The sequence below is a fragment of the Fusarium pseudograminearum genome, chromosome 2 (assembly GCF_000303195.2).
Source record: "Fusarium pseudograminearum CS3096 chromosome 2, whole genome shotgun sequence".
Classification (NCBI taxonomy): domain Eukaryota; kingdom Fungi; phylum Ascomycota; class Sordariomycetes; order Hypocreales; family Nectriaceae; genus Fusarium; species Fusarium pseudograminearum.
The window spans coordinates 3553545-3579248 of record NC_031952.1 but is presented as its reverse complement, the minus strand read 5'-3'; the positions used below and the strand labels follow the sequence as shown (position 1 = coordinate 3579248).

General features: G+C 46.6%; 13 protein-coding genes across 13 annotated transcripts, besides 2 other annotated features; 7 read left to right on the top strand and 6 right to left on the bottom strand.

The window, feature by feature from the left end:
- Positions 1–110: 110 nt before the first annotated feature.
- Positions 111–154: a microsatellite.
- A 28-nt stretch (positions 155–182) lies between these two features.
- On the top strand, positions 183–1651 carry FPSE_05523 (uncharacterized protein; the record flags this gene model as incomplete). Its single annotated transcript, XM_009258641.1, has 4 exons — positions 183–668; positions 719–996; positions 1043–1439; positions 1487–1651. The coding sequence occupies 4 exons, from the start codon at positions 183–185 to the stop codon at positions 1649–1651; spliced, it is 1326 nt and encodes a 441-aa protein (XP_009256916.1).
- Positions 1652–4563: 2912 nt separating this feature from the next.
- FPSE_05524 (uncharacterized protein) lies at positions 4564–5876 on the top strand (the record flags this gene model as incomplete). Its single annotated transcript, XM_009258642.1, has 2 exons — positions 4564–5706; positions 5784–5876. The coding sequence occupies 2 exons, from the start codon at positions 4564–4566 to the stop codon at positions 5874–5876; spliced, it is 1236 nt and encodes a 411-aa protein (XP_009256917.1).
- A 50-nt stretch (positions 5877–5926) lies between these two features.
- Positions 5927–5961: a repeat region.
- Positions 5962–6823: 862 nt separating this feature from the next.
- FPSE_05525 (uncharacterized protein) lies at positions 6824–7663 on the bottom strand (the record flags this gene model as incomplete). Its single annotated transcript, XM_009258643.1, has 1 exon — positions 6824–7663. One exon carries the CDS (start codon positions 7661–7663, stop codon positions 6824–6826), a length of 840 nt encoding a protein of 279 aa, XP_009256918.1.
- Positions 7664–9391: 1728 nt separating this feature from the next.
- Positions 9392–9700, bottom strand: FPSE_05526 (uncharacterized protein; the record flags this gene model as incomplete). The annotated part of the gene is made up of 1 exon (XM_009258644.1): positions 9392–9700. One exon carries the CDS (start codon positions 9698–9700, stop codon positions 9392–9394), a length of 309 nt encoding a protein of 102 aa, XP_009256919.1.
- A 571-nt stretch (positions 9701–10271) lies between these two features.
- On the top strand, positions 10272–11453 carry FPSE_05527 (uncharacterized protein; the record flags this gene model as incomplete). The annotated part of the gene is made up of 2 exons (XM_009258645.1): positions 10272–10931; positions 10980–11453. The coding sequence occupies 2 exons, from the start codon at positions 10272–10274 to the stop codon at positions 11451–11453; spliced, it is 1134 nt and encodes a 377-aa protein (XP_009256920.1).
- Positions 11454–12169: 716 nt separating this feature from the next.
- FPSE_05528 (uncharacterized protein) lies at positions 12170–13177 on the bottom strand (the record flags this gene model as incomplete). The annotated part of the gene is made up of 1 exon (XM_009258646.1): positions 12170–13177. The coding sequence occupies one exon, from the start codon at positions 13175–13177 to the stop codon at positions 12170–12172; it is 1008 nt and encodes a 335-aa protein (XP_009256921.1).
- A 344-nt stretch (positions 13178–13521) lies between these two features.
- On the top strand, positions 13522–14553 carry FPSE_05529 (uncharacterized protein; the record flags this gene model as incomplete). Its single annotated transcript, XM_009258647.1, has 2 exons — positions 13522–13657; positions 13721–14553. The coding sequence occupies 2 exons, from the start codon at positions 13522–13524 to the stop codon at positions 14551–14553; spliced, it is 969 nt and encodes a 322-aa protein (XP_009256922.1).
- A 220-nt stretch (positions 14554–14773) lies between these two features.
- On the bottom strand, positions 14774–16487 carry FPSE_05530 (uncharacterized protein; the record flags this gene model as incomplete). Its single annotated transcript, XM_009258648.1, has 7 exons — positions 14774–14811; positions 14873–15399; positions 15449–15588; positions 15634–15850; positions 15904–15958; positions 16012–16214; positions 16276–16487. 7 exons carry the CDS (start codon positions 16485–16487, stop codon positions 14774–14776), a joined length of 1392 nt encoding a protein of 463 aa, XP_009256923.1.
- A 693-nt stretch (positions 16488–17180) lies between these two features.
- Positions 17181–17530, top strand: FPSE_05531 (uncharacterized protein; the record flags this gene model as incomplete). Its single annotated transcript, XM_009258649.1, has 2 exons — positions 17181–17260; positions 17497–17530. The coding sequence occupies 2 exons, from the start codon at positions 17181–17183 to the stop codon at positions 17528–17530; spliced, it is 114 nt and encodes a 37-aa protein (XP_009256924.1).
- A 1757-nt stretch (positions 17531–19287) lies between these two features.
- FPSE_05532 (uncharacterized protein) lies at positions 19288–20651 on the top strand (the record flags this gene model as incomplete). Its single annotated transcript, XM_009258650.1, has 6 exons — positions 19288–19317; positions 19374–19616; positions 19673–19875; positions 19930–20021; positions 20071–20241; positions 20293–20651. The coding sequence occupies 6 exons, from the start codon at positions 19288–19290 to the stop codon at positions 20649–20651; spliced, it is 1098 nt and encodes a 365-aa protein (XP_009256925.1).
- Positions 20652–21828: 1177 nt separating this feature from the next.
- Positions 21829–22500, top strand: FPSE_05533 (uncharacterized protein; the record flags this gene model as incomplete). Its single annotated transcript, XM_009258651.1, has 1 exon — positions 21829–22500. The coding sequence occupies one exon, from the start codon at positions 21829–21831 to the stop codon at positions 22498–22500; it is 672 nt and encodes a 223-aa protein (XP_009256926.1).
- A 79-nt stretch (positions 22501–22579) lies between these two features.
- Positions 22580–23908, bottom strand: FPSE_05534 (uncharacterized protein; the record flags this gene model as incomplete). The annotated part of the gene is made up of 2 exons (XM_009258652.1): positions 22580–22926; positions 22975–23908. The coding sequence occupies 2 exons, from the start codon at positions 23906–23908 to the stop codon at positions 22580–22582; spliced, it is 1281 nt and encodes a 426-aa protein (XP_009256927.1).
- A 271-nt stretch (positions 23909–24179) lies between these two features.
- FPSE_05535 (uncharacterized protein) lies at positions 24180–25626 on the bottom strand (the record flags this gene model as incomplete). Its single annotated transcript, XM_009258653.1, has 2 exons — positions 24180–24564; positions 24617–25626. 2 exons carry the CDS (start codon positions 25624–25626, stop codon positions 24180–24182), a joined length of 1395 nt encoding a protein of 464 aa, XP_009256928.1.
- Between the last annotated feature and the right edge of the window lie 78 nt (positions 25627–25704).

Genomic DNA, 25704 nt, shown 5'->3' with positions numbered 1-25704 from the left:
TTTCTCAATTAAATCTTAATTTACATGGCTCAACTGAAATCCAATTCGCATCTCTCAACTGAACTATCCCCTACTGCGACCGAAACACCAAAACCATAACTACAACTGCGACCACCACCATCACCGCCACCACCATCCATCACCGCCACCACCATCCATCCAATGGCCACAGTCGCGACAGCATGAACGACTTCAACATATATATCATATCCTGGCTCAAAGAATTACCCACAGATATCTCATACTCAACGCGCGTCAAGCCTCCCTGTGAAAATCGACCTTACGCCGCAGGAACTCCCTCACCACCACCTTCACACCACAAGATATATCCCTCTACGCCACAAAATAAACAAAATAAAAAACGGAGGCTCGACAGTGTTCCATCGTTACCTGCGCCGCCTGATAATCATGTCGACGAGGATCCGAATGCAGAGACGCCTAGACAAGAAGGACCGCATTCGGTATCTGAAACCGACGATTCTAGCAGCCACACGTCGAACCGATCGTCGCCGAGTAAAACCTTCTCGAAGCTTTCGCTGAATCCCGATGGCCTGGAAGAAAAGCAGCTTGATTTCTTAGATTCAAGACTTCCAGACAGTTTGGTGCAACTTGCAACCGACATGGAAGAGATTGGAATGGCGGATCGTGTCATACCGGACTATCTTGAGGTTACTAGCTGCTCCTCCTAGGTGTTAGACCAAGCACTAACTCATTACAGACAGAATTGACCGACCTGCAAAAGTCTTCGAAAGCTCATGGCTTATTCAGACCTAGAATGTTTGACAAGTCCTTGGAGCAGCCGAAAAGATTCCTCTCACACTTGCATCACAAGCTCCAACTCGATGCGATCATCCAGCTTCTCGGCGACGCCAAGGACTGCAACGACATGGAAGACGATGAGGCCGGATGGAATAATCTTGTTCACACGCCACTTCTCAAAGCAGCTTTCTATGGGAACACAGCACGAGGTCGCCAGCTAGACGGATTCCGACCATGGTATATTTTCCCGTCTTATTACCGCGATAAAGCTAATTATCCATAGTACAAGCGCCAGCATCCTCCCTGCATATCGAATAAAAGGGTCGTTGGGGAAAAAGGTCGACTACGTGTTTCATCTCGACCCTGAGAAGGACAGCTGCCAGCCCGAAACGGTAGACGCAATCAATACGTGGCGAGCTGCACTTACGGACAATTCTATTAACCATACGCCATACGCTCCATTACGACGTTTTCCTATATCAGTCAGCATCGAAACGAAACCAGGTGGCATTTCTACGCGCAAGGCGCAGTTGCAGATGGGTGTATGGCACGCTGCTCAGTGGCGACATCTACATAAGCTGGCTGGCGGAAACCTGCAAGCGTTACCCTTCATCCCGGCAATACTGGTCTATGGACACGACTGGGTCTTTGTAGCCTCGACGTATGAGAATGGCAAGACGGTAAGTTATCCGACAATTCTTTTGGGTTTGTGTCTAATTTATCATAGACTCTCTGGACTGGCGGCACTTTTGGCTCGACATTAAGATTATTGTCTTCGTTCCAGGTCATTGCTGGCATCCAAAGATTGAGAACCTGGGCTATGGAGGTTTTCTGGCCTTGGTACAAGACATATGTCCTCAGAGTTACGACTCCAGTGTCAGCACCAACCTGATCAGATTGTGTCAGATTGTCTCGTTGTGGCTGGAGAATTACCGCAGTACCATCGATGCTTCTGACGCCTGGTGTGATTGAGAGTAGCTGGACTCTTATTCCATTGGGCTGCATATGATGTCTGCTGGAGAAGGAATTCCTCGCACCATTACAAATCGATGTCTCATCTACTTTGCCCCTACCCATCCAGCCCACTGGTTTATGACTTGATGGTTGAACGACAGCAATCCTAAAGAGATACTGCGGTCACTCCCTGCGTGCGCCGGTGTGAGTATGGCGCAAATCTCATCACCATCCAGTACTGGCCTTTTGCAGGACGCTCAATCGTCAATGTAATCTCGTGCAACCACATGATCAGCACCATGCGTCCTTTGGGGTCTTCAAATATTCATCTCAGCCGACCCAGGCTAGTAATCGTGTACCAATGCTTCAAGACAGGATTCTAGCTTGCGTTCTTCCGGTTATTGTCTTATTGCTATCGTCTGCCAAGAGTGAAGAAATGCAACACTCTGGACAATGTCAACGAGCACCAGGAGACGAACGATCGCGTGCAATATAGGATAAGAATCGATTATAGAGAGCTATGCCGATCCTTTACTAAGCAATAAGAAGTACAAGATCAATTTGCCTCTGTTGAATGAAGGAGTTTCCTGAGATCATTGCCGGAAGGTTTCCTTATGCGAGGAGTGCCTTATACAGATGGATGCCTTCCCGACAACTGATTCATGAACAATGGCGGGTATGAGTGCTCTTAGCACACCTCTTTAGTAAGAAGGAGACGTGTAATGGCTCATGGCTACCACATTACTCATGAACTTGTTAACCTCAATTAAACCCCAGAAGCACAGCCATTCCAGGATATAACCACTTGGAGAACTGATAAGCTCTCAGCGTTTGCTCCGTGCTAAGTTCGGATTGATGGAACAGCTAATTGGAGACACATTATCTTCGCCTCGTCCTCCCTTGAGAGAGATTGTGATATCGGGATCGCCCTCAAGCAGTCCTTGTCCGTATATAGTCTGCTTCCACTGAACCGACCTTGGCGTGAATTGAGAGGCGTATCATTGTCAGCAAAATGTCTCAAGATTCTTGCTGTAGAAACGTGGTTGAGATTCAGCATCCCTCTGTGGCTCGAAGAGTATACTACCCTACCACAGCCAAGGAAACGCGTCCACTGAAACTGACCGAGTACGCGTCAACTCACCAATTATAATGATAACCGAAGTTAATACTGTCCTCCCCTGCCTGTTCACCCGTAAAAAAAACAACCAGCCTGATGCTGTGCTTTCCCATTTCTCAACAACCTCATTTCCCTTCCGTCAAGATGTAATAAAAGCCACACAGTCAACGAACCAGCCAGCCATGGCAAGCAATCACTCTTCGTCTCTCCGCTCTGACTTTACCCGGTCGATTTGCACCTCATCGAGCGAGCGATCGTCTGATTTTACGTCCAAAGATTCGGCTACCAACGAACCAAACACCCGATTTGTTGACAAAGAAGAAGATCCCCTGATACCAAGTCTTGAAGATGTGTACCGTATATTCCAGGAGGGCAAGGCAACATGGGAAGCGTTCTTAAGCCAAGCGAAAAGGCAGCCAGACGTCAATTGCAACCTAGTCAGTTCATGGCTCGCATCAGTCTTGGAAACATTAAATCTAATTATCGCGCAAAACGAGATCGAGGTTCTACTTAAGGTCTTTCTTTTACGCCGACCTAGAATCGGGATCTGGTGGGTAGCTGTCTTTTTCCTTGGCGACTCAGCTCTCCTAGACTGGATCAGGCGATACGCAGTGAAGATGGAAGAGAAGCGCGGCTTTGGGTCCTTATTGTCTCCTGATCCGATAGTCTCTACCTGGACTAGGTCTAAGCAGTTATTTATCGACTTTAATAATAATCTCCTTTACCTGGAACTATCTGATTTAGTATCGAGGGCAGATCTACTTTGATGCCGCTTTGATCTCAAGCTTTAGGACTTAGCTACTACAGCTTTATCCTGGCGGCCTTTTGGTTATATAAACAAGAGCCTAGTTGAGCTTGAACTTTGGCCGCAATTAGAAACTAAATATACTCGTAAGTATAACGCATTTATCTGGTATCCCCGAAAGAACTTCTCAATACTTAACAAAGGCTTTCGAAAGGATATGGGAAAGCACGTATTAAATGTGTCAGATAACTTGAAAATGCATACATCCACCGAATACTCAGAGAAAAAGTCCTGTGTCACCAATATGCGGCCATCTAAGGACTCGACGTCCAAAATGATGGGCTTTTTGGTCGAGGGCGTTGGAGGCGGTCGCGATTGGGCAAATGCTGGGTTGTCAATGCAACCTAAGCAGCTCAGGTGGCTAAGTGATTGGGAAGGCCTCGACAGGATGGAGAATAATGCAGTGGAACAGGAACCATCCCGAAAGCCTTCGTGGTTGCTTGAGAAATGGATCAATGGGGAAATTTAATCAAGGAACTGCCCTGTGTTGGCCTCAGATGATGGATTCTTACTTTACCCAATCACCATCAATGTATTTAATTGAGATGCATAGGTATGTAGATGTGTCCTGAGGATATGAACAATAATCATAATGCTACTTCAGTGTGATTCTTTGGGTTACAATTCCAAATGCCCTTTGAATTCTACTGAGATGGCACGGACCATCGCGCTAGGAAAAGAACGGGCCCTGTTACGCGTTAGTGAGGCCAGCGGACTATCAATGATCCGGACAGCGTTGGAACTCATTCATTGGCCCGCTTGAGGTGGCGCAAAAACCCTGTCATGCCAACAGCCACTTCATTTCCATAAACAAATCAGCAAGATCCACAAAACAACATCTACAACAGTTCTAGTCGTATCAGAATCACAGCCACCAACCATATGAGCCCTCCAGAAGTGATACCGTCTTCAAGACCGCTCTCTGGAGATGGAATCAATTGTTGTCCAGGCGTGGGTGGAACAGACACCGACACGTGCTCGCGTTGATTTGATAAGAGCTGAAGAGGATATTGAGGATGTGTCTAATGACCCCCAAGATCCATTTACTACTGCACCCTCAGACTATTCATATCCTGCTGTACTGGGAAGCAGCGCTGGATTTTCGGTTCCTTTCGGGTTCCCACCACCAGCAACTATAACTTCACGCTCAAGAAGTGCTTCGCCGACCAAGAAGTTCAGGAAAACAGCTGATCTTTTGAATCTTATGCCACCAGTTCGATTCAATACAGTGAGCGACTTCGAGCCATATGTCCCGGACGATGCCCGTAAACTTGTCAGATCGCTCTCCGCAGTGGAGGCTAAAGAGGGCATCCTGCCAGCATCACTTCAAAATCATAAATTACTACAAAGTTCCAAAATTCGACCTTATTCGTGGCAGCCATTAAAGTCCTCGGACGAGGAAGATGATGTTATTAGCCTGCAAAGGGGCCTCGCTCACCTCCAGAGCGTCGTGGATGATTCTATTACTTCTCGCAATCTCTTCCGGTCTGAAGCTGCTTGGAACTGTCTGGTCCACACACCTCTTCTCAAACACACCATCTCTGAGTATGATTTTCTCAAGGTCGAGCCCATTACTTCAGCTGGTATTGCCCCATCCTTTCGGCCCCTACAGCGGAACGGCCGCTACATATTTTCCCAAACAGGCGCATCAAGTGTGAGTACTGTATCTGAGCAAGATGATGTATCATCTTACAGTCGGACAAGCGCCGCTGCTTTATCAGTCAATAAGATGGTTGACTTTGCGCTGGTACTAGAGCCGAAAGATGAGCTGAAAACGGCCATAGACGAATTTTTGGACGCACAGCCAGTAGGGGACAACACTATCACCCAGACTTTATATGAGCCTCTTCGCACAAGGCCTGCTTGCATCTTTATCGAAACCAAGATTGCATCTGGCAATATTGATGCTGCCAATTGTCAGCTCGGTGTTTGGGTAGCCGCCTGGCATGAACGTATGCGAAGCATTATCAAAATGGGTGACAGTCATGAAAGAGTCTTGACCATACCTGTCATCCAGGTTGTTAGCAGCATCTGGACGATTCTTTTCGTTGTAGATACCGGGTCGGATATTGTAAGTCTCGGAGTTCTAAATGGAGTCTTATTGGCTGATGAAACTACAGTGCGTATTTGATGCAAATTGCCGAATAGGTGAAACGGATAGCATTGTTGGAGTTTATCAGTTACAGGCCGCCATCGATGCTCTTGCTTCCTGGTCTCAAGGAACATATGAACCCTGGCTAAGTGGGTTATTAAGGCAAGCAAATAGAGTTATAGCATCAAGATCGGCCGAGAAAATATAATAATAATAAGAAGTTATTAAATAATACCTATTAAGAGTTTTATTCTCTTTACAATCCTGAGCAGCTCAGTGGGTTTTTAAGCGGAGGAACATAGTGTAAAATGCTAAACGGTAATTGTCTGCATAATAACCTATATGGAGGTCCTGCTGTACACCCGGCCTCTGCTGGCTTATGTGAATCTTTCTTGCGAATTTGTTTAGCCGCCGGAGCAATAAAGTACACTCGGCCGGGCTAGAGTTTAGAGTCGAAGCCAAAGAAAACACAAGTTTCTCACCAGGCCACTTTTCAACGGTGTGTGTAGCATCTTCGAAACTGCCACATATGCCTGTGCACTTGATCAAGGTATATCTTTGCTTCCAGCGCGCCAGGCATCAATTGAGAGATTTTTCGTTGATGTCGATACCAACATAAGTGCATTTTATGCGCTTCTCTTCGATTGCATCAAGCAAAATCTCGGCCTCACGACCATCACTTTTCGAATTGGCCAATAATAATGATATCAAATAAATAGGGCCACCATACCCGGATCCGTATTCTACCAATAACAGGTTCGTGCCAAGCTCCGAAGTCTACTGCAATTGATGGTCCCAGGCGGCAGATGAATTCAATTTCGCCATGTGTATGAATTAAGCCTCCACAAGAATGGTGTCGCATGATTAAGCAAGGGTTTAAAACTCTATATTCCATTGCTATAATGTCTAACAGCAACGAGCGGTAAGACTTATTGTGTTCATTATCCCCAGCTTGCGCAATCCCAGCAGGCTATGACTGGTTAACCCTAAGCCGAACATATGCCATTATAATCAGTATCGTTTCAGTTTTCTCTTCCTCGATTTTGTTTCAATATACGATCGTTTCCTTGATCCTCGTCTTGCAAATCAAACTACTCTAGTTGGCAGATACATGTGGCTTAGCTCCATACTCTAATCCTTTCTCCAGCTCGTGCTTGGTTATACCCTTCCCTTGAACCAGGTAAAGCTGATTCAGGATTCGGAGTTGGCGTGCATCCCAATCCTGTCCAGGAATCATACCTTTGACTCTCGCATATGAGACCGTCACAGAGTTAAATCTAGCTCCCATAACAACGATACCCTTTTCGTACGCGAGCTTTGTGATCGCTGTCCCAGTTGTGGCAGGTATATATCCATTACCATATACACCTATGATGAGTCCTCGAGCTCCCTCATCAACGGCCTTCTCTAGGGCTTTGTAGTCGAATCCAGTGTGCACTAAGAATACCGGGACCACCGGCAGTAAAGAAACGCTTGAAAGCTCGGTGATGTCGAATTTGAAGGGCGCGGGACGACCAGGAAGATCGTGAAAGGATACCCGGTATCCTTCAACTCTCCCGATCGATGACCCGGATCCAGGTACAAATTGGTCGTTCTCCTTTCGTGTCCCCCAAAGACGAAAGATATCACCGCCCATGACCATGGCAACTTCATAATACTCCTCACTCCAGCCTTCTGTCGCTGCTAATATGACCGCATCGATGATGTTTTGAAGCCCATCGGCATCGTGTGCTGTATGTGGTCTATATGCCCCTGTACCTACGATAGGTTTTTTGCTCTTCACAGTAAGAGCGATGAACGTTAAATACTCGATCATAGCATCTGTGCCACCAAGAAGAATGGCTCCTGCTATATCGGGATTGTTGAGCTCCTTGTTGACTCTCTTGCTTATCGATATCATGTGTGATGAGTTCATGTCAATGCTGTCGAGTGACATGATCTGATAAGGGATCACATTGGCGCAATGGCTCCATTTTTCTGTAATATTCTGCAACAGAGAATGAATAGATAAAACCCCAACAGTATAATGAGATGTATTTGTGGGAGAGTCAGCCACAGCACTGACAGTCCCCCCAAGGGCCAGCAAGACAATGTTAGGATGGGAATTCGCAGATTGACCATCCTGGATAAAAGATTGGCCTTTTGCGTCCTGGGTATCAAATACGACGGGACGAAGACAAGGCCCATCGTCTTTGTTTGGGTACGGCGGTAAAATGGTATACGGTACTAGCCCTGAGATAATAAAAAGGAAGAACAAAAAGCTAAGAGGCTTCATATTAAGACGTCGTAATTGGGTAGGATCTTTTTTACTCGATTATTCTGGGGTCGTTAGTTTTATCCAGGGAGAAAATTGAGTAGTGCAATAGACTTGCGGCTTTCTTATGTACTCCAAAAACTCACCAAGTCTCATCCTAGCGTTTAGCGATTACTGGCAACTTGCTACAGCAGCCTAAGTTTGTAACGATGCATTGATTGTTGGAATTTACATCTCTGTCAAGGGGATCCTCAGCACACGTCACGAATTTGGTCAAGTTGAGGTCAGATAACAACAGCGAGCTCACCATGCAAGTTAAATATAATCAGGGAAGATGGTGCATCGGCAGTAGTCTCGATGTCACATAACCTACATGTAGGTAGTCAGCAGACGTCTCGTGAGCCTACAAAACATCCCTATCTGTAATTGATTCAATCGAAGTTTAGAAAAGCAAAATGTTATAAAGGCTGTTGATATCCGCTTCCTTCTCACCATTATTCCCACAACGCATTACATTATCTCTATTATAAGCCTTACCCTAAATCCAAATAGAAACAGTACGTAAATGCCACAATTACTCACTGATGCCACTAACTTAATTACAAGATGTGCACCTATGTCACGACCACAACCCACTACAGAGGATGTCCAAGCACTTGCGATACCACTGCAACCTTTTTAGCACAACGCGCAAGTGCGGATAGCGCCGGAACAACGTGTGCGAACCCTGGTCAGTCCTCTAGTGGCCTAAGTACCGTACGGGACTTATGCCCTCAGCATCGAGATGAAGGGTATTCTGGACGCTGAATGCTGGGGCATTGTATAAGCGAGGAATAGCTAGCTCTGGTTATGCTCTTCGACTCTTGTGAAGGAAATTGAGATCCATTCTTGATAATGAACTTAAACCACAGCCTCCTCATGAATCACTGAACCTATCCATATATTGGATTATATCGAGCGCCGTGACTTTTTGTTGCCAGCACAATGCGATGAGATCAGCGTAGGGTAAACCATCGAGTTCTGGAAACACCCCTCTCAGAAAATTTTGCTCAACTTGTTCATCTGACAGGTCATCGAAGGGCGCCTTGCCCTTGATAATATGGTAGATGGTTGAACCTAGGGCGAAGATATCCTCACCAGCGACGGGTATCTTCCCAGGTTTCCAATTTGGATCCGGTGCTGCGTATCTCGACCCAGGACAGACCATAGCAAGAGACCCATCAAGTGATGAACCACTGAAATCTGAAATCTTCAGATTCAGGTCCACGTCCAACAAGAAGTTATGTGGACCAATATCACAATGGATAATGCCAGTAGAATGCAAAAAGGTCAGGGCGTCAGCTGCTTGCAATATCCAGCGACGTTTTTGGGCCAGTGAGATCCATTTGGCGTGAGATTTTGTGTATTCCTTCAGTGTCCATTTGGCATATATTCGAGAGTCAAAGTGAAGGTGTTGGGGTCCCAGTGCTTCATCTTCACCAGGCGGGGATGATCACCGAGCTTCTTATATATCTTGGCTTCAATGAGGATTTCCTTCTGGCAATCGCTCTCGCGGACGCTACCCCTCCACGGTGTCTTGGTGACATCGCCTGACGGTAAAATCTCAACGATTGATGTTGTTCCACCAGCAATGAATTCGCCTTTTGGCTTAATGACAATTGCGTCAATGGCATCACAGATCAGATCATTGGTGGTGAGTATTTTAGCTGTCGCGGTCATGGAGGACACTGTGGTATTTGAATGTCGCAGAGTTCGGAGTGAATAATTAAAAGCAGAGGCCTATTTGGCGAACAAATGTGCTGTGAAGATTGGTACTGAAGGAGAGTTTGATTGTACCTGAGAAGAGAAACCGCAAGTCGCCGGGAGTCAAAAAAGGCAGTTGAATATCGGACTAACCATAGCCCGCGATGTTCCTAAAATAGCTTAGTAAACAGCTCTTACGGAAATAAGTCAAGTTGCATATCTGCATCCTTATTTTCTTATCCATCAACCTCGAGAAAGGGCTATACTACTGTCTTTAATCTTATCCTAAAATAGAGGATTAGCCTTTTTAATATTATAAGTTGGTGGTTGGATGCGATGATAATTATCACAAAGTGTGCAGGTTAATAAACATAAAGTGTATAATAGGTAAGAGGAGAGTTAAGCAGAGAGATTATGCTAACTAAAGAAAAATTGCTGACAGCTAAAATGCTGCATGCGGCTGAATGAATGCCCGACTCTATAAAACGCCACCTAAAAAACATCTTCAACCTAACATTACAAACCCCTCTTCTTAGTATCGTCGACAATGACAGAATCACAAGCCTGGGTATTTTCACAACGGGGGCTTCCCTGGGATGTCCTCAACCTCACAAGTCAACCCATCCCAACTCTACCACCTCCTCTCCCTTTGCCTAAAGCCTTGCCGAATCCGGAAGAATGGATCGTGGTCAAGGTGGCCTTTGTAGGCCTTAACCCAGGTGCCATCTTTCAGATGACCCTCGTCCCACCCTTTATAAGATCTCCATCTTGTGTTCCTGAAATGGACTTAGCAGGTACTGTCATTGATGTCTGGCACCCAGATGATGAGTCTGTGTCAGCACAGACAAGAAGATTTAATAAGGAGGATAAGATCCTCGCTATGCTGCCAGCTAGCTATACTTTGCCTACCGGAACAGGCGCTTTAGCTCAAGTTGTTCGGATCCCAGCGCGATACGCTGTACACAAGCCAGAGGGTGTGAGCTTTGGTGATGGAGCGGGCTGTTTGCTAACTGGCTTAACGGCAAGGCAGTTGGTGTGCGAGTCGGGAGCGAAGGCAGGCGACCGCGTGTTGGTCAATGCTGCAAGTGGCGGGATAGGCTCTTTGGTAGTACAGATGCTTCGAAAGGTTGTTGGGATCGAGGGATATATCGTCGGAATCTGCAGCGGCAAGAACGTTACGTTGGTGCAGAGTCTTGGAGCTGACGAGGTGAGTCAAGACCCGTCGTGCAGAAGAATGTCATGTAACATCTCACAGGTCGTTGATTATACGCAGCATAATGCCTTGAGCCAGCACTTGACGGAAAAATTCTCATTAAATCCCTTCAACGCTATCATCGACACACTTGGCAACCAAGCATTATACCTCGCGTCACCAGCATACCTGGTTCCCCATGGCAATTATTCTTCCGTCGGTATAAAGCCGCCCACGTTCTTTGTCCCAGACTTCCTCCGCGCTGTGCTACAAATGAAACTCAACGAGTGGTGGCCTGTATCGCCCTGGCTCGGCGGCGTGGGACGTAAGTGGATAGGCACGTCCATGATGAGCCCTACGCTTCAAGACCGTCAGGCTATAGCGGATATGTTGGGTCGAGGCGATATCAGGCTGGTGAGAGACAGCGTGTGGGCGTTTTCTGACACTAAGGAGGCATATAGGAAACTTGCTGGACTCCATTCCAGAGGCAAGATCCTGGTAAAGGTGGATGGGCAAGTTGGCGACGAAGAGAGTTAGATGGTATCCTCTAGTTCAAGGGTGGGCATTGATTTTATTTAAAGATGCTATTAGTAAAGTCTATTTATGAGTTTCCAAGAACTGTTTAAACGCTTATTTTTAAAAGCTCAAGAGTATAGGCTAGACTCAGTATATTGAACAATGAATGACCTGGTGACGTGACACAGCGCGGGGTTATGCCATAACACATGTCAGCTGTTGTCCAGGCCCTACGCCGACCGGCGTAGGTAATGGAACCCGATATTTTTATGCAACCATCAGTCACATGCTGACATGGGTTTCAAATGACATAGCGCTTGTTTCTACGATCCTTTTTGCGAAAGTCTATGTGTTCCGACATATGATTAAACGGCTTCTGAAAAATAAGAAACAATAAGAACTGAAGAAAGAAGCACTTTATTTAAAGCTAGTAAATATGCTACATCAATGTGTCACTATTAACGCCTACTGCATCTATCTGAGGAATTCCTCCAAGAATCTGCCCTGAGCAATGGCTGAGCTAAGGTCCATAAAGCGGCGACATTCGCATGACAAAACAAGTGGCTGTACTCGGATAACAGTTGGTGGATTAGAAGACAAGGCAGAATATAACTAACTGTTCACAATCACCTATTCAGTACTCCCACCATTGGATAATGTTTGATGCAAACCACTAGGTAGACCAGAATGTGATTGAAATATGCTGTGATATTCTTAATCTTGCTATGTCAAGTATCCTACTTTGTCGGCGGAGCCTCAAAAAGCCCATACTTAAACGACAGAAGAGCTTCAGGATCCTGCTTCCTTAAATAGTCCTCAAAGCTGTCCGTCTTGACAGGCTTCTTCAACTGCTCAGGTGTGATGACTCCTTCAATCCCCTCGGTGTATCCAAATTCGTCCAAGTAAGCAGGTCCATCCAGAACCTCATAAGGCAAACCTGATTTTTGATGCATCTCTTCCTCGGTCATACTGCGTATGGTGGCCTTCTTCCCTGTAACCTTGCTCCAAAAGTCAACTGCCTCGCTCATCGTCAGATAGCTATTATACGCCAAGAGCTTTGTTCTGGCGGGCTCGCTTTCAACCAGGGCTTGGACGAAGGGGCCTGTGGAGTTGGTGGTGTCGATGATAGGCATTCGCAGATCCTTGGAAGCGGGAAGATCGAGAACGTATCCGCCCGTCTTGGAGTCTTTCTTTGGGTACAGGAAGGCGTTGGAAGCATAAGCTCCAAGGTAAATGTACGACGTCTTCTTGGCGAGTCCAGGCATGTCTTGTTCAATGTACTTGACGGCGGCCGACTTGGTCTCCCAATGATGACAGTGAGAGTACTTGCCCTTTGAGACCTCTTTCATAGGTCCGAGAGCAGAGTAGATGTATCTCTCGAGAGTGTCGGTCTTGGACGCAGCATAAGCAGCGTTCTTGACATGCCGATCCTCGGTATCGTAGCCAATCTGTTGGCTGGTAGCCTGATCTTTCCCACTGGAGAGAGCGCCCATGTAAGGAATCCAGAAGTCGGTGTTCACAAAAATGGCATAGACGCCGTTAAAAGCTTTGACCAAAGATTCGGCATCGTCCATGTCGGCTTCCACGATCTCTGCTCCCAGGTCTTTGAGAGCTTGGGCTTTGGGAGATGTTGAACGACGGGTGAGGGCGCGGACATGCCAGTTGGGGAGGCTTAAGAACATTCTTGCTACTGAACCTCCTTGAGTGCCAGTAGCACCGACGACTGCAATGGTTTTGGTGGTCATGGTGGTTGTGAGTGTGAAGAATGGGTCGCTGGATGAATGTATGAGATATTGAATACGATGATCTAATGGCTTGCACTTGCTCTACTTATAGTAATTTCTAATTCTCGTATTTACCTCCCAGATCAGTAGCTGACAATTGTCACTCTGAAACTGGCGATAGCCTCAACCGCTGACTGGCGCGACAACAGTAAGCCAACAAGGATCAGCAACCAAGACGGCTTCTGATTGGTCCAAAATGCGTAAGCCAGACCGCGCCACATGCATCTCGGATTTAACCACCAAAAGATCCGTGGCAAAGCATCTTCCTCATTTATTCTCTGACCATTCAATTCAGACTACAGAAGATGCAATCAAGAGGGAATAATCTTAGCGCGTCTCGCAAGCACAGCGATCGAGATGATGAAGCGTACCCCTCCACTAAGCGGCGTGTTCTGACCCCTGCTAGAAGAGAGCAGAACCGACTGGCCCAAAAGGCATACAGTGAGTTGAACTGACGGATATCCCCCGCTCATCCACCGAACCTTATTGACCTAAATAATCTAGGAGAACGCCAGAAGGCAGAGAGAATTGTTACAAAAGAAGCCATCACCAAAGCAAGAAACAGTACCCAACCAAGACCGCTTCTGCAGCGAAAAGACCCATGCTCCAACAGACACACCAACAACAAATCATCACCACCTGACGAAGATGAATCTCAGAGCATACAAGAACTGGTTCCCTTCAACGGTACCTCATCCTCAGACACAGATTCACAAAAATCATCGAACTTTCCCGACGTCTATCTCAACATGCTCCAGTTCTTCCCAACAGCCTTCTTCGGATCCTGCCTCGCCAACGCAGCATCACTAGGCTTCGACCCCAAGCTTGTCGCAAACTGCGGCGCAGAGAACTTCTCCCCATTCCATCAACCCAACATCGCCGCCATTCTCGATCACTCAACACTCATGCAAAGAGGCTCAGAATTTATCTCCACCTTTAACAACACCAGTATCCCTATACACTTGCGACCTACCATGGCGCAGATTCTCATACCGCATCATATCAGCCTGGACTTAATCCCTCTTCCATTTTTACGAGAACGAGCTATCATGCTATCAGCAGCTTTACCACACCTCTTCAACGCCTGGGAGCTCAAACTTGATGTTTATGAAAGAGGTGGGCTATTAACGTGGAGGTTGGGGCCTGGGAAAGCAGAAAGGACGAGCGATAGTTATCCACCTTGGGATATGAAGAGTTGGGAGGCTACGCCGTGGTTCTTGAACAAGTGGTGTTCCGTCATTGGACCAGAGTATGATGATCTTCATCAGCAGAGTATTGGTTGGCAGGTGGTACGCGACATGATAGTCTCTAAACATTCTGAAGTGGTGGAAATATGACTTAACGCTGAATGTTACGAAACACATCTATACCACAGCTCTTGCGCCATATCGTCAGAGTGAAACACTTCCGGCCACACTATCCTAGACAACGCTGCTCTTGCTTGCTCCCACGCTGTGGTCCCAATTATAATACTCCACTCCCTAACAAAGCCTTCATATATCCCCTTCATCTCATTCAAAACACCTTTAGCAGGAGATGCAATTTGCCTTTCAACACTCATCGCGCCAACAAAGGCCTTCCAGAACCAAAGATCGCTAAGTGAATGAGAGGTTCGTCGACTGCGCTCCAAGTCTTGTTGGAGGACTAGCAACACACGGCGGTGAAGGCGTGGCTCTATCGGTTCACCAGCGTTCCATAATCGAAGTACTGTATGAAGGTAGAGACCCGTTGCTGCAGCCATACCAGACCATGATGAAGCCATTGGAGAACCATTCGGTACTGATCCTTTCCTGCCATCGGTCGATATGGATTCGATATGCGAGCCAACAAAAGCCAGCATAAGTCGAGTTGCGGCACCTTCCTGCCATATCATTTGTTGGTCATCAAAGTCCATCCCCTGCGTCCTGAGTTGAGCAGTGGCGGTCAACGTAGCCAGACATTCTACCATGGCTGTACCATCGATATCAACAAACTTTGTATTTGGAGGCAGTTCGGAGAAGAAGAAAGGAATCATCTTTAATGACTTTAGTCTAATATTTAGACCTTGTACTTCGTGTTTGTGCCATTCGTGCATGAGCTTTTCCACAAGAGCGGGCGATGGCGTCTGGCTTGTCTTTGTGACACTGCCGTTGATAAGAACATCTTCTACTCTGCTTTTGAAGCCGTGAATAAAGTTGTATGAGCTGCGACGAGACGTTAGCTGTAGATCGAACTAGATAGGTGCCCACATACAATAGAACATATCGATTCGCCAACTCGTCATCGAGATCAGACTCTGCCAGTGTAGCCTTGTGCGGTGGTCTGTGAAGGTCCATAAACCTCATTAGACCATCCAAATGTGTCTCACTAGCAATGATGTTTCCCATCGCACACTGAAAAAGTTAGACAATGGCCATGACGAATAAGGGTAGTGTTACCTCTGTGAAGCACAAAGTCGCGATATTTCTAACACAAACGGTGTACTTTATACGAGAGTTCCGAAGGAATTTGTTCACGCTATTCATGGCCTCAATCTTGTGAAACAAGAAAGTAGGTTCAAAAGACTGCAGCTGGCCTGTATTCCAAGCAAAATGTAGTCCAGCTATAAGCATAGTATTGCGCAGTGTGTCGCTGCTATGCATGGTGGATGATAACCTAACACGTCAGTACTTAATCATCAGCAACAATTTATGATTGGAGTGTCTTACAAGCTCTGTCGCCTCTCTTTGGGGGCAATGTCAAACGGGTCTTCCAGGTCATAAACTAAACGACAATATTCAGTAACTTGGCACAAGCGGTGATCCCTGAGAGCTTACAGTAGTGAAACAGAGCGTCAGACCTGTAAGCCATGCTTATTGGCCGGGTCGCAACAGATGTACAAGGCCCAATAGCCCTGGAAATTGTTACCGCATTGGTCCACGGTTGCTGCTCACCCGGGAGGCATTTCTTTCTGCGCTCTCGAAGTGGTAGGACTGCGGTAGGATATTCGCATTGGCGTTGAACTACCAAACAGTTCCCACTGTATAATAGTCAATAAAGGCAACGACAGAAGCGTATGTGATAGCGCGTAAATTACTGACCAGATGGGACGTGTCTCATCACATTTCTGATGGCGCTGTCTGCATGTCAGACACCCCGTTCGGCTACGGGTGTATTGTTTCCCCTTTGGATTTCCTTTGCCAGGGGTATCATCAGCGGCAACAACCATGTTGTAAGGGCTTCGAGGTGAAGAGAGTGCAAGGTGAAGTGGGTTTGAGCGGTACTGGTGCTTGGCCTGATAAGGTCGCTTCATGCTGACAGAGCTAAGCCACCCCGGGACATTTACGCGTTGATTATGCAGGGTAAGTCAGCAGCCAGTAGAGTCTCAGAACTTCATTATACGAGTCTTTATTGCTATGAATCGGCGTCTTTACATAATACGGCTACTTGCACTTTATCTTATACTGTCCATTTATACAGTGATATATATTGATAATGTATGTAGATAAATTCAGGTAGCATGGTGGCCTTGTTTCAGTGCCTGTGGCCTCTACTGAACCAGCGGACAAGAGAGATAAAGAGACAGTTCGTGACAATTTCTCGCATACTTGTACTAATATATACAATGGATCTGGATGTGAGGCTGATATTATCTGATTCACATGCCGGAGTTGGGCGGACTAGTCTTCTAATGAATGTTGTACCACTGGAGTGCCGGGGAACTGCTCATCCGTTGTCCAAGTGGACTACAATCACAACTTGGAATTCAGTTTATACAATTCTGATCCTTGATACTATCTGGTAGTGAATATACGTAGAACAGATTAAGTAACTAGTTGACCAAACGCATGATGCCACCATGCGCCTACAACTATAAGAACACTCACACCAACCGACACCAAAGGCATACAGTAGCACCAGCAATCAACAGAGCACCTAAAACCTCGAAAGGCCACTTACAGTAAGAACAAAGAATAACTTCAATTTCCGACAAAGCCCTGCAATCATGTCTGATCACGACAAGACCACGTCTTCCCCCACTCCTGTCGACAAGAGGGAAGTTGTGTACCACGTATGCATCTGTGAGTGTGTATGCTCGAATAGATGCGAAAAGCCGGGCGCTTGGATTTGCAACCAGTGCATCCTTATTCATTAATCTGCATAAATACGTGATCTGGAATGTAAGCCCATCCGTGATGGTGGTGTCTCAGGACAGGCATAGTTAGTGGAATTGAGATTTCTTTGATATCAACAAGACAATGACAATTTCCTCAAAGGAAGTTTATAGTCACATGATTAATAAACAATTCGACCATAAATAGTGCATCACCTACTGTTGTGGTTGTTGCTATCTAAGATATTCTTTGAATATGTAAAGTGCCACAAAATCATACTTCATATCACGTATCACAAGTTTGGTGGACAATAACAATAAAAAGCAATAGATATGATACTGACCACGCCAAATGTCTATGGAGTTCTAATCATGTCCAAAAGCCGTTAGGCACTGGAAATATAATATGTAGTGAAGAGCAAGGGGCACGACATATACCAAGTGGCATATTCTTCTAGGTATAAATACGAGGTTTCTACTCTACTTATATTTCTCAAATCCAAACCTTCAACAGATCCCAAAGCCTACAACAACAAAACACCCAATTTCATACAATCCAGTATATCCTAGCCGCTTGTCCAACAGTTCCCAAAACCTCCCAGATTATTTTAAATTACCACGAAACGTCATGTGTCAATCTGATAATACTGCTCCTGCTCAGAGGTTTGAAAACTCCTCTAATTCCACCGGAGACTCCAGGAAACCCCCAGTCGCTCTATGCTGGTGCTACTGCGGTTGCAGAACGATTGTTCGGTCAGCGAGCTATGGACGTTGCGATCACTGCACTACGTACCACCCAATGAATTCCGTATAACTTACGTAGCCGTGGCCGTGATGATGGACACGTTTCACACTAGAAGCTACTGATAGACTGGTTAGTGAAGGTGGCTTAAGCGTAGTGGAAGTGTCCAAAGCGGTGTGATCAAGGGAAGAAGTTTCGGTGTGAACTGGAATGATTAGATAGCTACTGAATAAGATGCACTGAAAGTTTAGTGAACAGTTGGCAACAGTTGCTAGTGATAGTGACAAGGCATTGTATTTATGGTGATTAAAAGCTGAAGCAATCATCAAATGAATCGTTGCTGGATAGAAAATCATGTATATAAACTCGTGGTAAGCCTGCCATATTACCACAACACCAAGTCACGCTTACAAACCATACCTAGCAAAAGAAACCAATAAGCAAATCAATCCAGCTCGACATCATTCAAAATCATGTGTCAACCCAACGGCTCCAATTTGTCCGGCGTGGAGACCCCTCCTCCCTTCTCTCACCACTCTGCGCCCCTGGCGTCATGTTCAAATATGCGTCTTCCCGAACGGGGCGAGGACCAGCAAGCTAACCCGGCCTGTATTTGCAGTTGTGGTTGTAGAAAGGTCGTTCAGCAGTCTGGAGAAACTCATTGCAACTCCTGCCTTCGTTCCTGCACTACCTAGTTCTGGTCAATGAATGTAGAGAAGGATAGCAAGATGCCAGCCTAGAACAGTAATAAATATGGATTTATGAGCAATCAATGGTGAAATTGTGGTATCGATGTGAAGAAAAAGTAAGAGTACCGAGGCCAGACCAGACCTTGCATGACTCCTGCATCCGCACGAGAGCCTAGTTCCATGACATGCGGCTGGCAAAGCAGGTTTGGCCCTATGCCAAGACAGCCTAGACCTTTCATGTCCCAGTAATGTCCAAGTGTCCTCAATTTTTACCGCTTTCATTGTCAAATCTGTCTCAGTTTCATGACGTTTCCAACCTAGCGCCATCGTCGGTATGGAGCCAAGAGCGCCTCGAAGGGATAACGATGCCAGGGCGAAAGCTTAAGTCGACTCGGCACCGATGCGGCTTGTTAGCTTGACAGGTTTATAATAGAGCTTTGACCGCTCTTTTTAGTTGCGTGTGGTAGACATTTCTCCAATGTGTACACTCCATCAGCGCGAAACGATAAAAATCAGATGCTGACCCGGGATGGGAGACGTATCGGGCTTTCAATTCTAACATAACGCAATGCGAACTCCAGGAGCTGAAGACATTCTTGTAAGCATCAACGTTGTTCTTTTATATTTGGTCAATTGAAGCTGAACCCCGAATAGGTCTCCGAAATCCTCGTCGTTGTAGCAGTAGCCCTCGTCGCAGCTCGTCTCAACCTTCGCCTTCGAATCCAAAAGCGACGACTTCTTCTCAGCGACAAATTTATGGTCGCGGCATGCATATCTGGCATCATAGCTGCCGCATTTACTCCTGCGTTTGCAGCCCTCGATGCCTTCGATCCGAAAGTACACTCGACGCTTCAGGGATACAGTGGTAACGGGAAAAGACTTCGACTTATACTGAAGGTAAGAAGCTATTGGGATATTTAAAGACTTGAGGGTTGACAATGTGGTGCTTCTAGCTGCTCTTCGCTTCTAATTTCCCATTTTATACGACACTCTACCTTTGCAAGGCTGTTCTCCTGTCGGTCTACTTGCAGGTATTCCCAGAGTTTATGGTCAAGAGACGCAGATTTCTATGGGCGACAATATGGTTTATAGCCATCAGTTATATAACGACTATTCTTCTCATCCTTTGTATCTGCCTCCCCCTGCCACGGCATTGGTAAGCTGCTTCCACTAACAAATCTCTAAGATTATATAACTGATCTAGTCATAGGGATTTGGACGCCGATATGACATGTCAAGCTTGGACTTATGCAGTCAATTTCAACGTGGGCTGGGCCCTGTCGTTTCTTGGAGATATACTGGGTATGCTGAACCGGGCTTCTTAATACTACAGTGACTAATAATGTGGTAGTTTTTATTCTTCCTTGGCTCATTGTACCAGCATTGCAAGTCAAGAGAGCACTGAGACTTGGCATCTACTTCACATTTTTGCTTGGAACTGTCAACATGGCGGTCAGCCTTGTTCGATTCGTCATGATCTTCAAAGCAGGTGCCGACTCATCGATATCATTGAGCACTATTGGTAAGAGCATCAAATCGCCAAAATTAAGCTTGTAACTAACCCCTGTTATAGTACTCTGGAGTGCCCTGGATGTCAACATTGGCCTTGTAGTCGCGTGTCTGCCATCATTACGACCATACTTTGGATCACGAAATCAATCAGAAAAGCCGAGTTTCGAAAGCAGGAATAAAGAGAGGCACCGAAGGCCATCAAAGTTTGGTATTGACACACTTCGACATAATTACATGAAATACGACGAGGAGGCTTCGCCTTCGTTTTCTGCACGACACAGTACAAGAGAAGCATCGCAGTGGGGAAATTATGATGTGATATCAGATGATGGAAAGAGGAGTTGTACAGATGTAAGCGATGTTGCGCTGGTAGAGTTGAGATTCCCGCCTACCGCTAAAGTATCAGAGATAAAACTTTAATACTATGATGATAAATAAAGCATGGCCAGTTGCGATAGCTATGGGTGTAGTTCCAGTGGCTACCATGTACAACAGAGCGACCAGGGCGACGGTCACGAGACGGATCAGGTCCATAATATTCAGCTCATCACCTGCGACAATATTGTATAGCCTGGGGATGATAGGGATGATGGTAGGCTAATCCAGGGTCTCGATGACAGCCGTGGTCAAGTCCTCGACGATACCTAAAGACTCGAGGACTAGACTCTTAGCCACGTCTAGCACAAGATTACCAATAATTCCCAACAAACTCTAGACAAGGTCAAGTGGTTTCAACATCTTAAACGTAGAGATGAGCTGCTGCAATTGCATGTGTAGGGCAATATCACCTTCATAGCGCGAATGGCACCCTAGATGCTTGCCAGATCACGAATAAAGTGCCTTCTTCAGGGAACAAGATTATCAGTACCTCTTAGACTAAAGGGGACAAGGGCCATGCCAGTGTCTCTGGTCCCCTTGGAAATTTTATCCTCGAGAATGACTGCATCAAGAGAGTAGCAGTAAGTGATAATTAAGCCACGGTTATCGCACACTCGATTGTCTGCCTTGGCGTCAAGTCTCTCCAGGACTGAACCAAGGCAATGTTTGCTTTCAAGAAGTTTCACATGCCTGACAACCAGGATCTTTCGACTTCAATCACTTACAGTGATTCCGACTAGAGCGAGATACGTACTCCTATTCTAGTTAACGTATACATAAGTGCTCGGCCTAGTTTAGTATATTTCATTCTTTTCTCATCCTACGTCTTATGGGTAGAACGTCACAAGATATCTTTCCATTTTGAACAATCTAATTGGTCCAATATCTATCCGATGGTAACCTTATTGTATGCCCTCGTTGGCCAAGACTGGCTTACGACCTTCCCTATACTCTATTCTCTCCCCCGCATTTCGTCGGAACACTCCCGCGGAATCAAGACATGTGACATCTTTGATGCTCGGCAGTGACGGGCTAGCAGCGGGTAATAGACGTCTTGGTAAAGGGATGATGTATACATGTACCTACATACACAATGGCCGGTCTGTGACATAAGAAGGGCGCGGCTGCTCATGGATATAATGTCATCTAAGCCTCTCCGCAGCCTTTAAACCGAAGGATTTACAAGTGAATTTTACACAATCCAGCATCATTGACCAACATGTCGGGCACCAATTATACTCTCTACACATACTTCAGGTCATCATGTTCAGCCCGTCTTCGGATTGCCATGAACGTCAAGAGCATCAAATATGATCTCACACCCGTCAACCTTTTGAAGAACGAGCAAATCTCAGATACACACAAAGCTCTCAACCCTTCAGGATCCGTCCCCGTTCTCATCCCTCCCACCTCTGGATCCAAGCCATTCCGCATCGGCCAATCTGTGGCAGCTCTGGAATATCTTGAAGAAAAGCACCCTGAACATCCTCTTCTTCCTCCTCTTTCAGATCTGGAAGCGCGGGCGAACGTGCGAACTCTCGTCGACATCATCTGTACAGATGTTCAACCCGTTACAAACCTTCGCATCATGCGTCGCGTGAGAGAACTTGGAGGAAACGCGGAGGAGTGGAATTGTAAACTCATGACTGACGGCCTGAGAGCTTACGAGGAAATTGCCAAGGATACCGCTGGGAAATGCTCCGTTGGTGATGAGCTTACAATGGCAGATGCTTGTTTGATGCCCGCTTTGTGGAACGCGGACAGATTTGGTGTTGACCTTTCCGCTTTTCCGACAGTACAAAGAATTGCAGAGAACCTGAAGCATCATCCTGCTGTTGTAAAGGCTCACTGGCAGAATCAGCCTGATACACCAGATAACCTCAGAGCCTAGTAGTAGGTAGTTTATAGTTGTAAATAGACTCTATTTATTTTAAACCATTTCTTCCATCAACGTTTTCTAAACCATAATTTTACTTGAACAAGGGAAGAGGCTCGAGAATAGTTCCAGAAACCTCACCGAAGCCAACCTTGGCATCGCCACTGCCATACGATCCTCTGAGCACGAGTGTGTCGCCGTTTTGGATAAACTTGCGCTCTTCGCCATTGTTGAGTTTGATGGCAATCTTTCCGCCCTTTGTCTGTTCTAGCAAACTTCCCTCAGTACCAGAGTCAGGGCCAGAGATGGTGCCAGAGCCTAAGAAATCACCAGGACGCAGATTGCAGCCGGTGATGGTGTGGTGAGCAATCATTTGGGGCCATGACCAGAGGAGGTTTCTGGAGCTAGTCTTGCTCAGGATTTGCTTGTTTCCATCCGCCGCTGCAGTGTGTTAGCTAGTGTATCCGCAAATAAGGCAAAGAAACTTACTAATGATCTCCACTTCCAAGTCAATGTCCAAAACGTTCTTCTCCTTGTTTTCCTGTAGGTAGGGAAGAATCTCGCTGTCGTTCTTGATACCAGCTGCTTTTGCGCCGTCTAGCGCATCGGCGAGGACAACCCAGGCACTGATACTGGAGCCCAGATTCTTGGCGGTAAAAGGTCCAAGAGGCACATACTCCCAGGCCTGGACATCGCGCGCACTCCAATCGTTCAAAAGGACGTAGCCGAAGATGTAGTCCTCTGCTTCGCTGATAGGAATGGGTTCACCTAAAGCATTCTCGCGACAGATGAACATACCCATCTCAAGCTCGATATCCAACTTCTCCGAAGGTGCAAGATCAGGAACCTTGTTGCCCGGGCGGAGGATTTGACCCCATGGACGACGAATGGGTGTTCCAGAGATGACAACACTGCTTGCTCTTCCGTGGTAAGCGACAGGAAGATATGTGTAGTTTGGCTGCAGCGCATTATCGGGGCCACGGAAAAGACAGCCGACGTTGAAGGCGTGATGCTTTCCGACATAGAAGTCGGTGTAGTCTCCAATGTTGAGGGGAACATGGTTCTTCACATCTGAACTCTTGAGAAGAGCTATTTCTTGAAGCTTTTGGTTGTCCTTGAGAATTTGGGCATACTTGGTATCCTTTGCAAAGACATCCTGGAGATAGCTTCTGACGACGCGATGAACAGGACGTCCAAGAGCTGCAAAGGCGTTCAACGAAGATTGAGAGAAGAGGTCAGCATGCTTTTGAGCATCTGTGCTACCAGAGAATCCATCTCCCTTTGCAAAGGCTTGCAGGTCTAGAACATGATCTCCGATGGCGACGGCAGGTCTAGGAGTTGGGTTGGATGATGTAGAGATGATGCCGAACGGGATGTTGGCGATGGAGAAGTGAGACTCTGAGGGAATAGACAGCCACGACATTTTGATCAAATTACAAAGAAGTGAGTGAATAGAAACAACAGTGATGAGTTACAAAGACGTCAGTTGTTTTACTTTGTATACTGCTTATGAAGCCGCCGCAAACCGATTGCGTTGGAGACCAAGGCCGAGGTGCGGGGCAAGATGCGGGCATCGGAAACGGAAATGAATCCGCTACACGTTCGGCCGAGAGATTCCGCGGCTTGATTCCGGCTCAAGATGGGCCGAAATCATGTTGACAAATTCCGACACGGATTACAGTCATTGTCCGAGATCAGATATACGGCTCATGATCCCACTCTTCCAGTCTCTTTGCGTAGCATATCCACAACTTCTCCGGGTGCTGTTGTGCTTTGAGCCACATATCCTTGAGACTCACTCCCTCCCAGCGAGCGGCATAGAACCACGAGTTGAGTGAATAGATGGCCACCCTAACGCGACCTTCATACTTGTCTCCATCAACAACCGTTTCCTCGTCCGAGCTGTCCCAGTCAGCATCGCATGCCCAAACCCAGTAAGGATTAAGATTATGGTTGTCTCCAAAGCCACCGTCCTCGGAAACTGCTGGGACTAATTCAAGAGGAATGACTATGAAAGTGTTTCGCAGAACTCCAGGTGATAAGAGGCTACCCCTCTCTCCTGTATATTCCTTAAAGTGTCTGTTGACGAATTAGTAAGTGTGCTATGTGGCGTGGTACTGACTCAACGCACCTTCTCATGCCACTGTATTCTGACAAGTTATCTTGAGATCGAAACGTGGGCCAATCTTCGGTGAGAAGCGGTTCCAAGATTTGTCGCCGATTGTCCTCTCCTTGGCAATGGATACTCATCCAGGTCGCATCTGCCATATCTCTCCCAGAAAAAGTATCAGTCCAGCTTGATTTGATACCACTCCAAAGGGATTCCCAGTCATTGCCGTGTCTCTCATGGACCTCTCTAGATAAGTAGTATACAAAACCCCATTGTTCCCGAGTGTCGATGATATGCTGCATCCAAGCTGGCGGCGCAGGCGAAACCTGCTTCCAGAGATTTTTCAACGTTCCCTCATATTCAAGCTGTTTCAAAAGCAGTGGTAGGGCTTGATCAGGTTTCCCCTGTATAGCGACTCCTTGCGCGAATCTCGAGTCTTCTACTGTCCACTGTGCTTGTTGCTCTGATGAAAGACTTTGGATAGCAGGAATCATCCATTTTGCGTTTCTCCGAGCCTTCTTGAGCATCTTATACCGCACGATCTCCCTAGCCTGTTCGGCAGGAGTTTGGAGCTCCTCGTCTCGAAGACGTGTCTCGTAGACCTCCTGCAGTGTAGCGCTCCCTCCGTCGATGTAGCACAAATCGCAATACACCAGCTTCCAGGCATCCAAGGCGAGAGGACGAGCCTTTTGATCGAATTCTGCGATGTAGTCGACCAAGGTCTGACTAGTTCTCGCCACGTCGTTGGCGATTCGTGTGACCATCATATTCTCATCATGGGGGTAGATGCTTCGGCCAAGCAGGGTGTATTTCAGCCGCATGTTTGTTATAATTTCGGATGGATTCGTGAGGGCGAGTTGAACAAGGTCCCGACCTGCGACAAGTTCTTCCAGTCTCTGGGCCTTCACCTCCCTATCGACGATCATCCAAACCCTGGCTTGTTCCGCCTGTGGCAGATGTCGCAGGCGTTCTCGACGCTCTGAAGGGGGCAGATCTAATACGCTCCGGTAGAGCTCCAGATTTGGGTCCATTGTGGCGGTAGATTGCAGTCGGTAAGAAGTGCTCGTGAAAACGAGATTGAGTTACGGACTGATGTGATGAAGATTGCG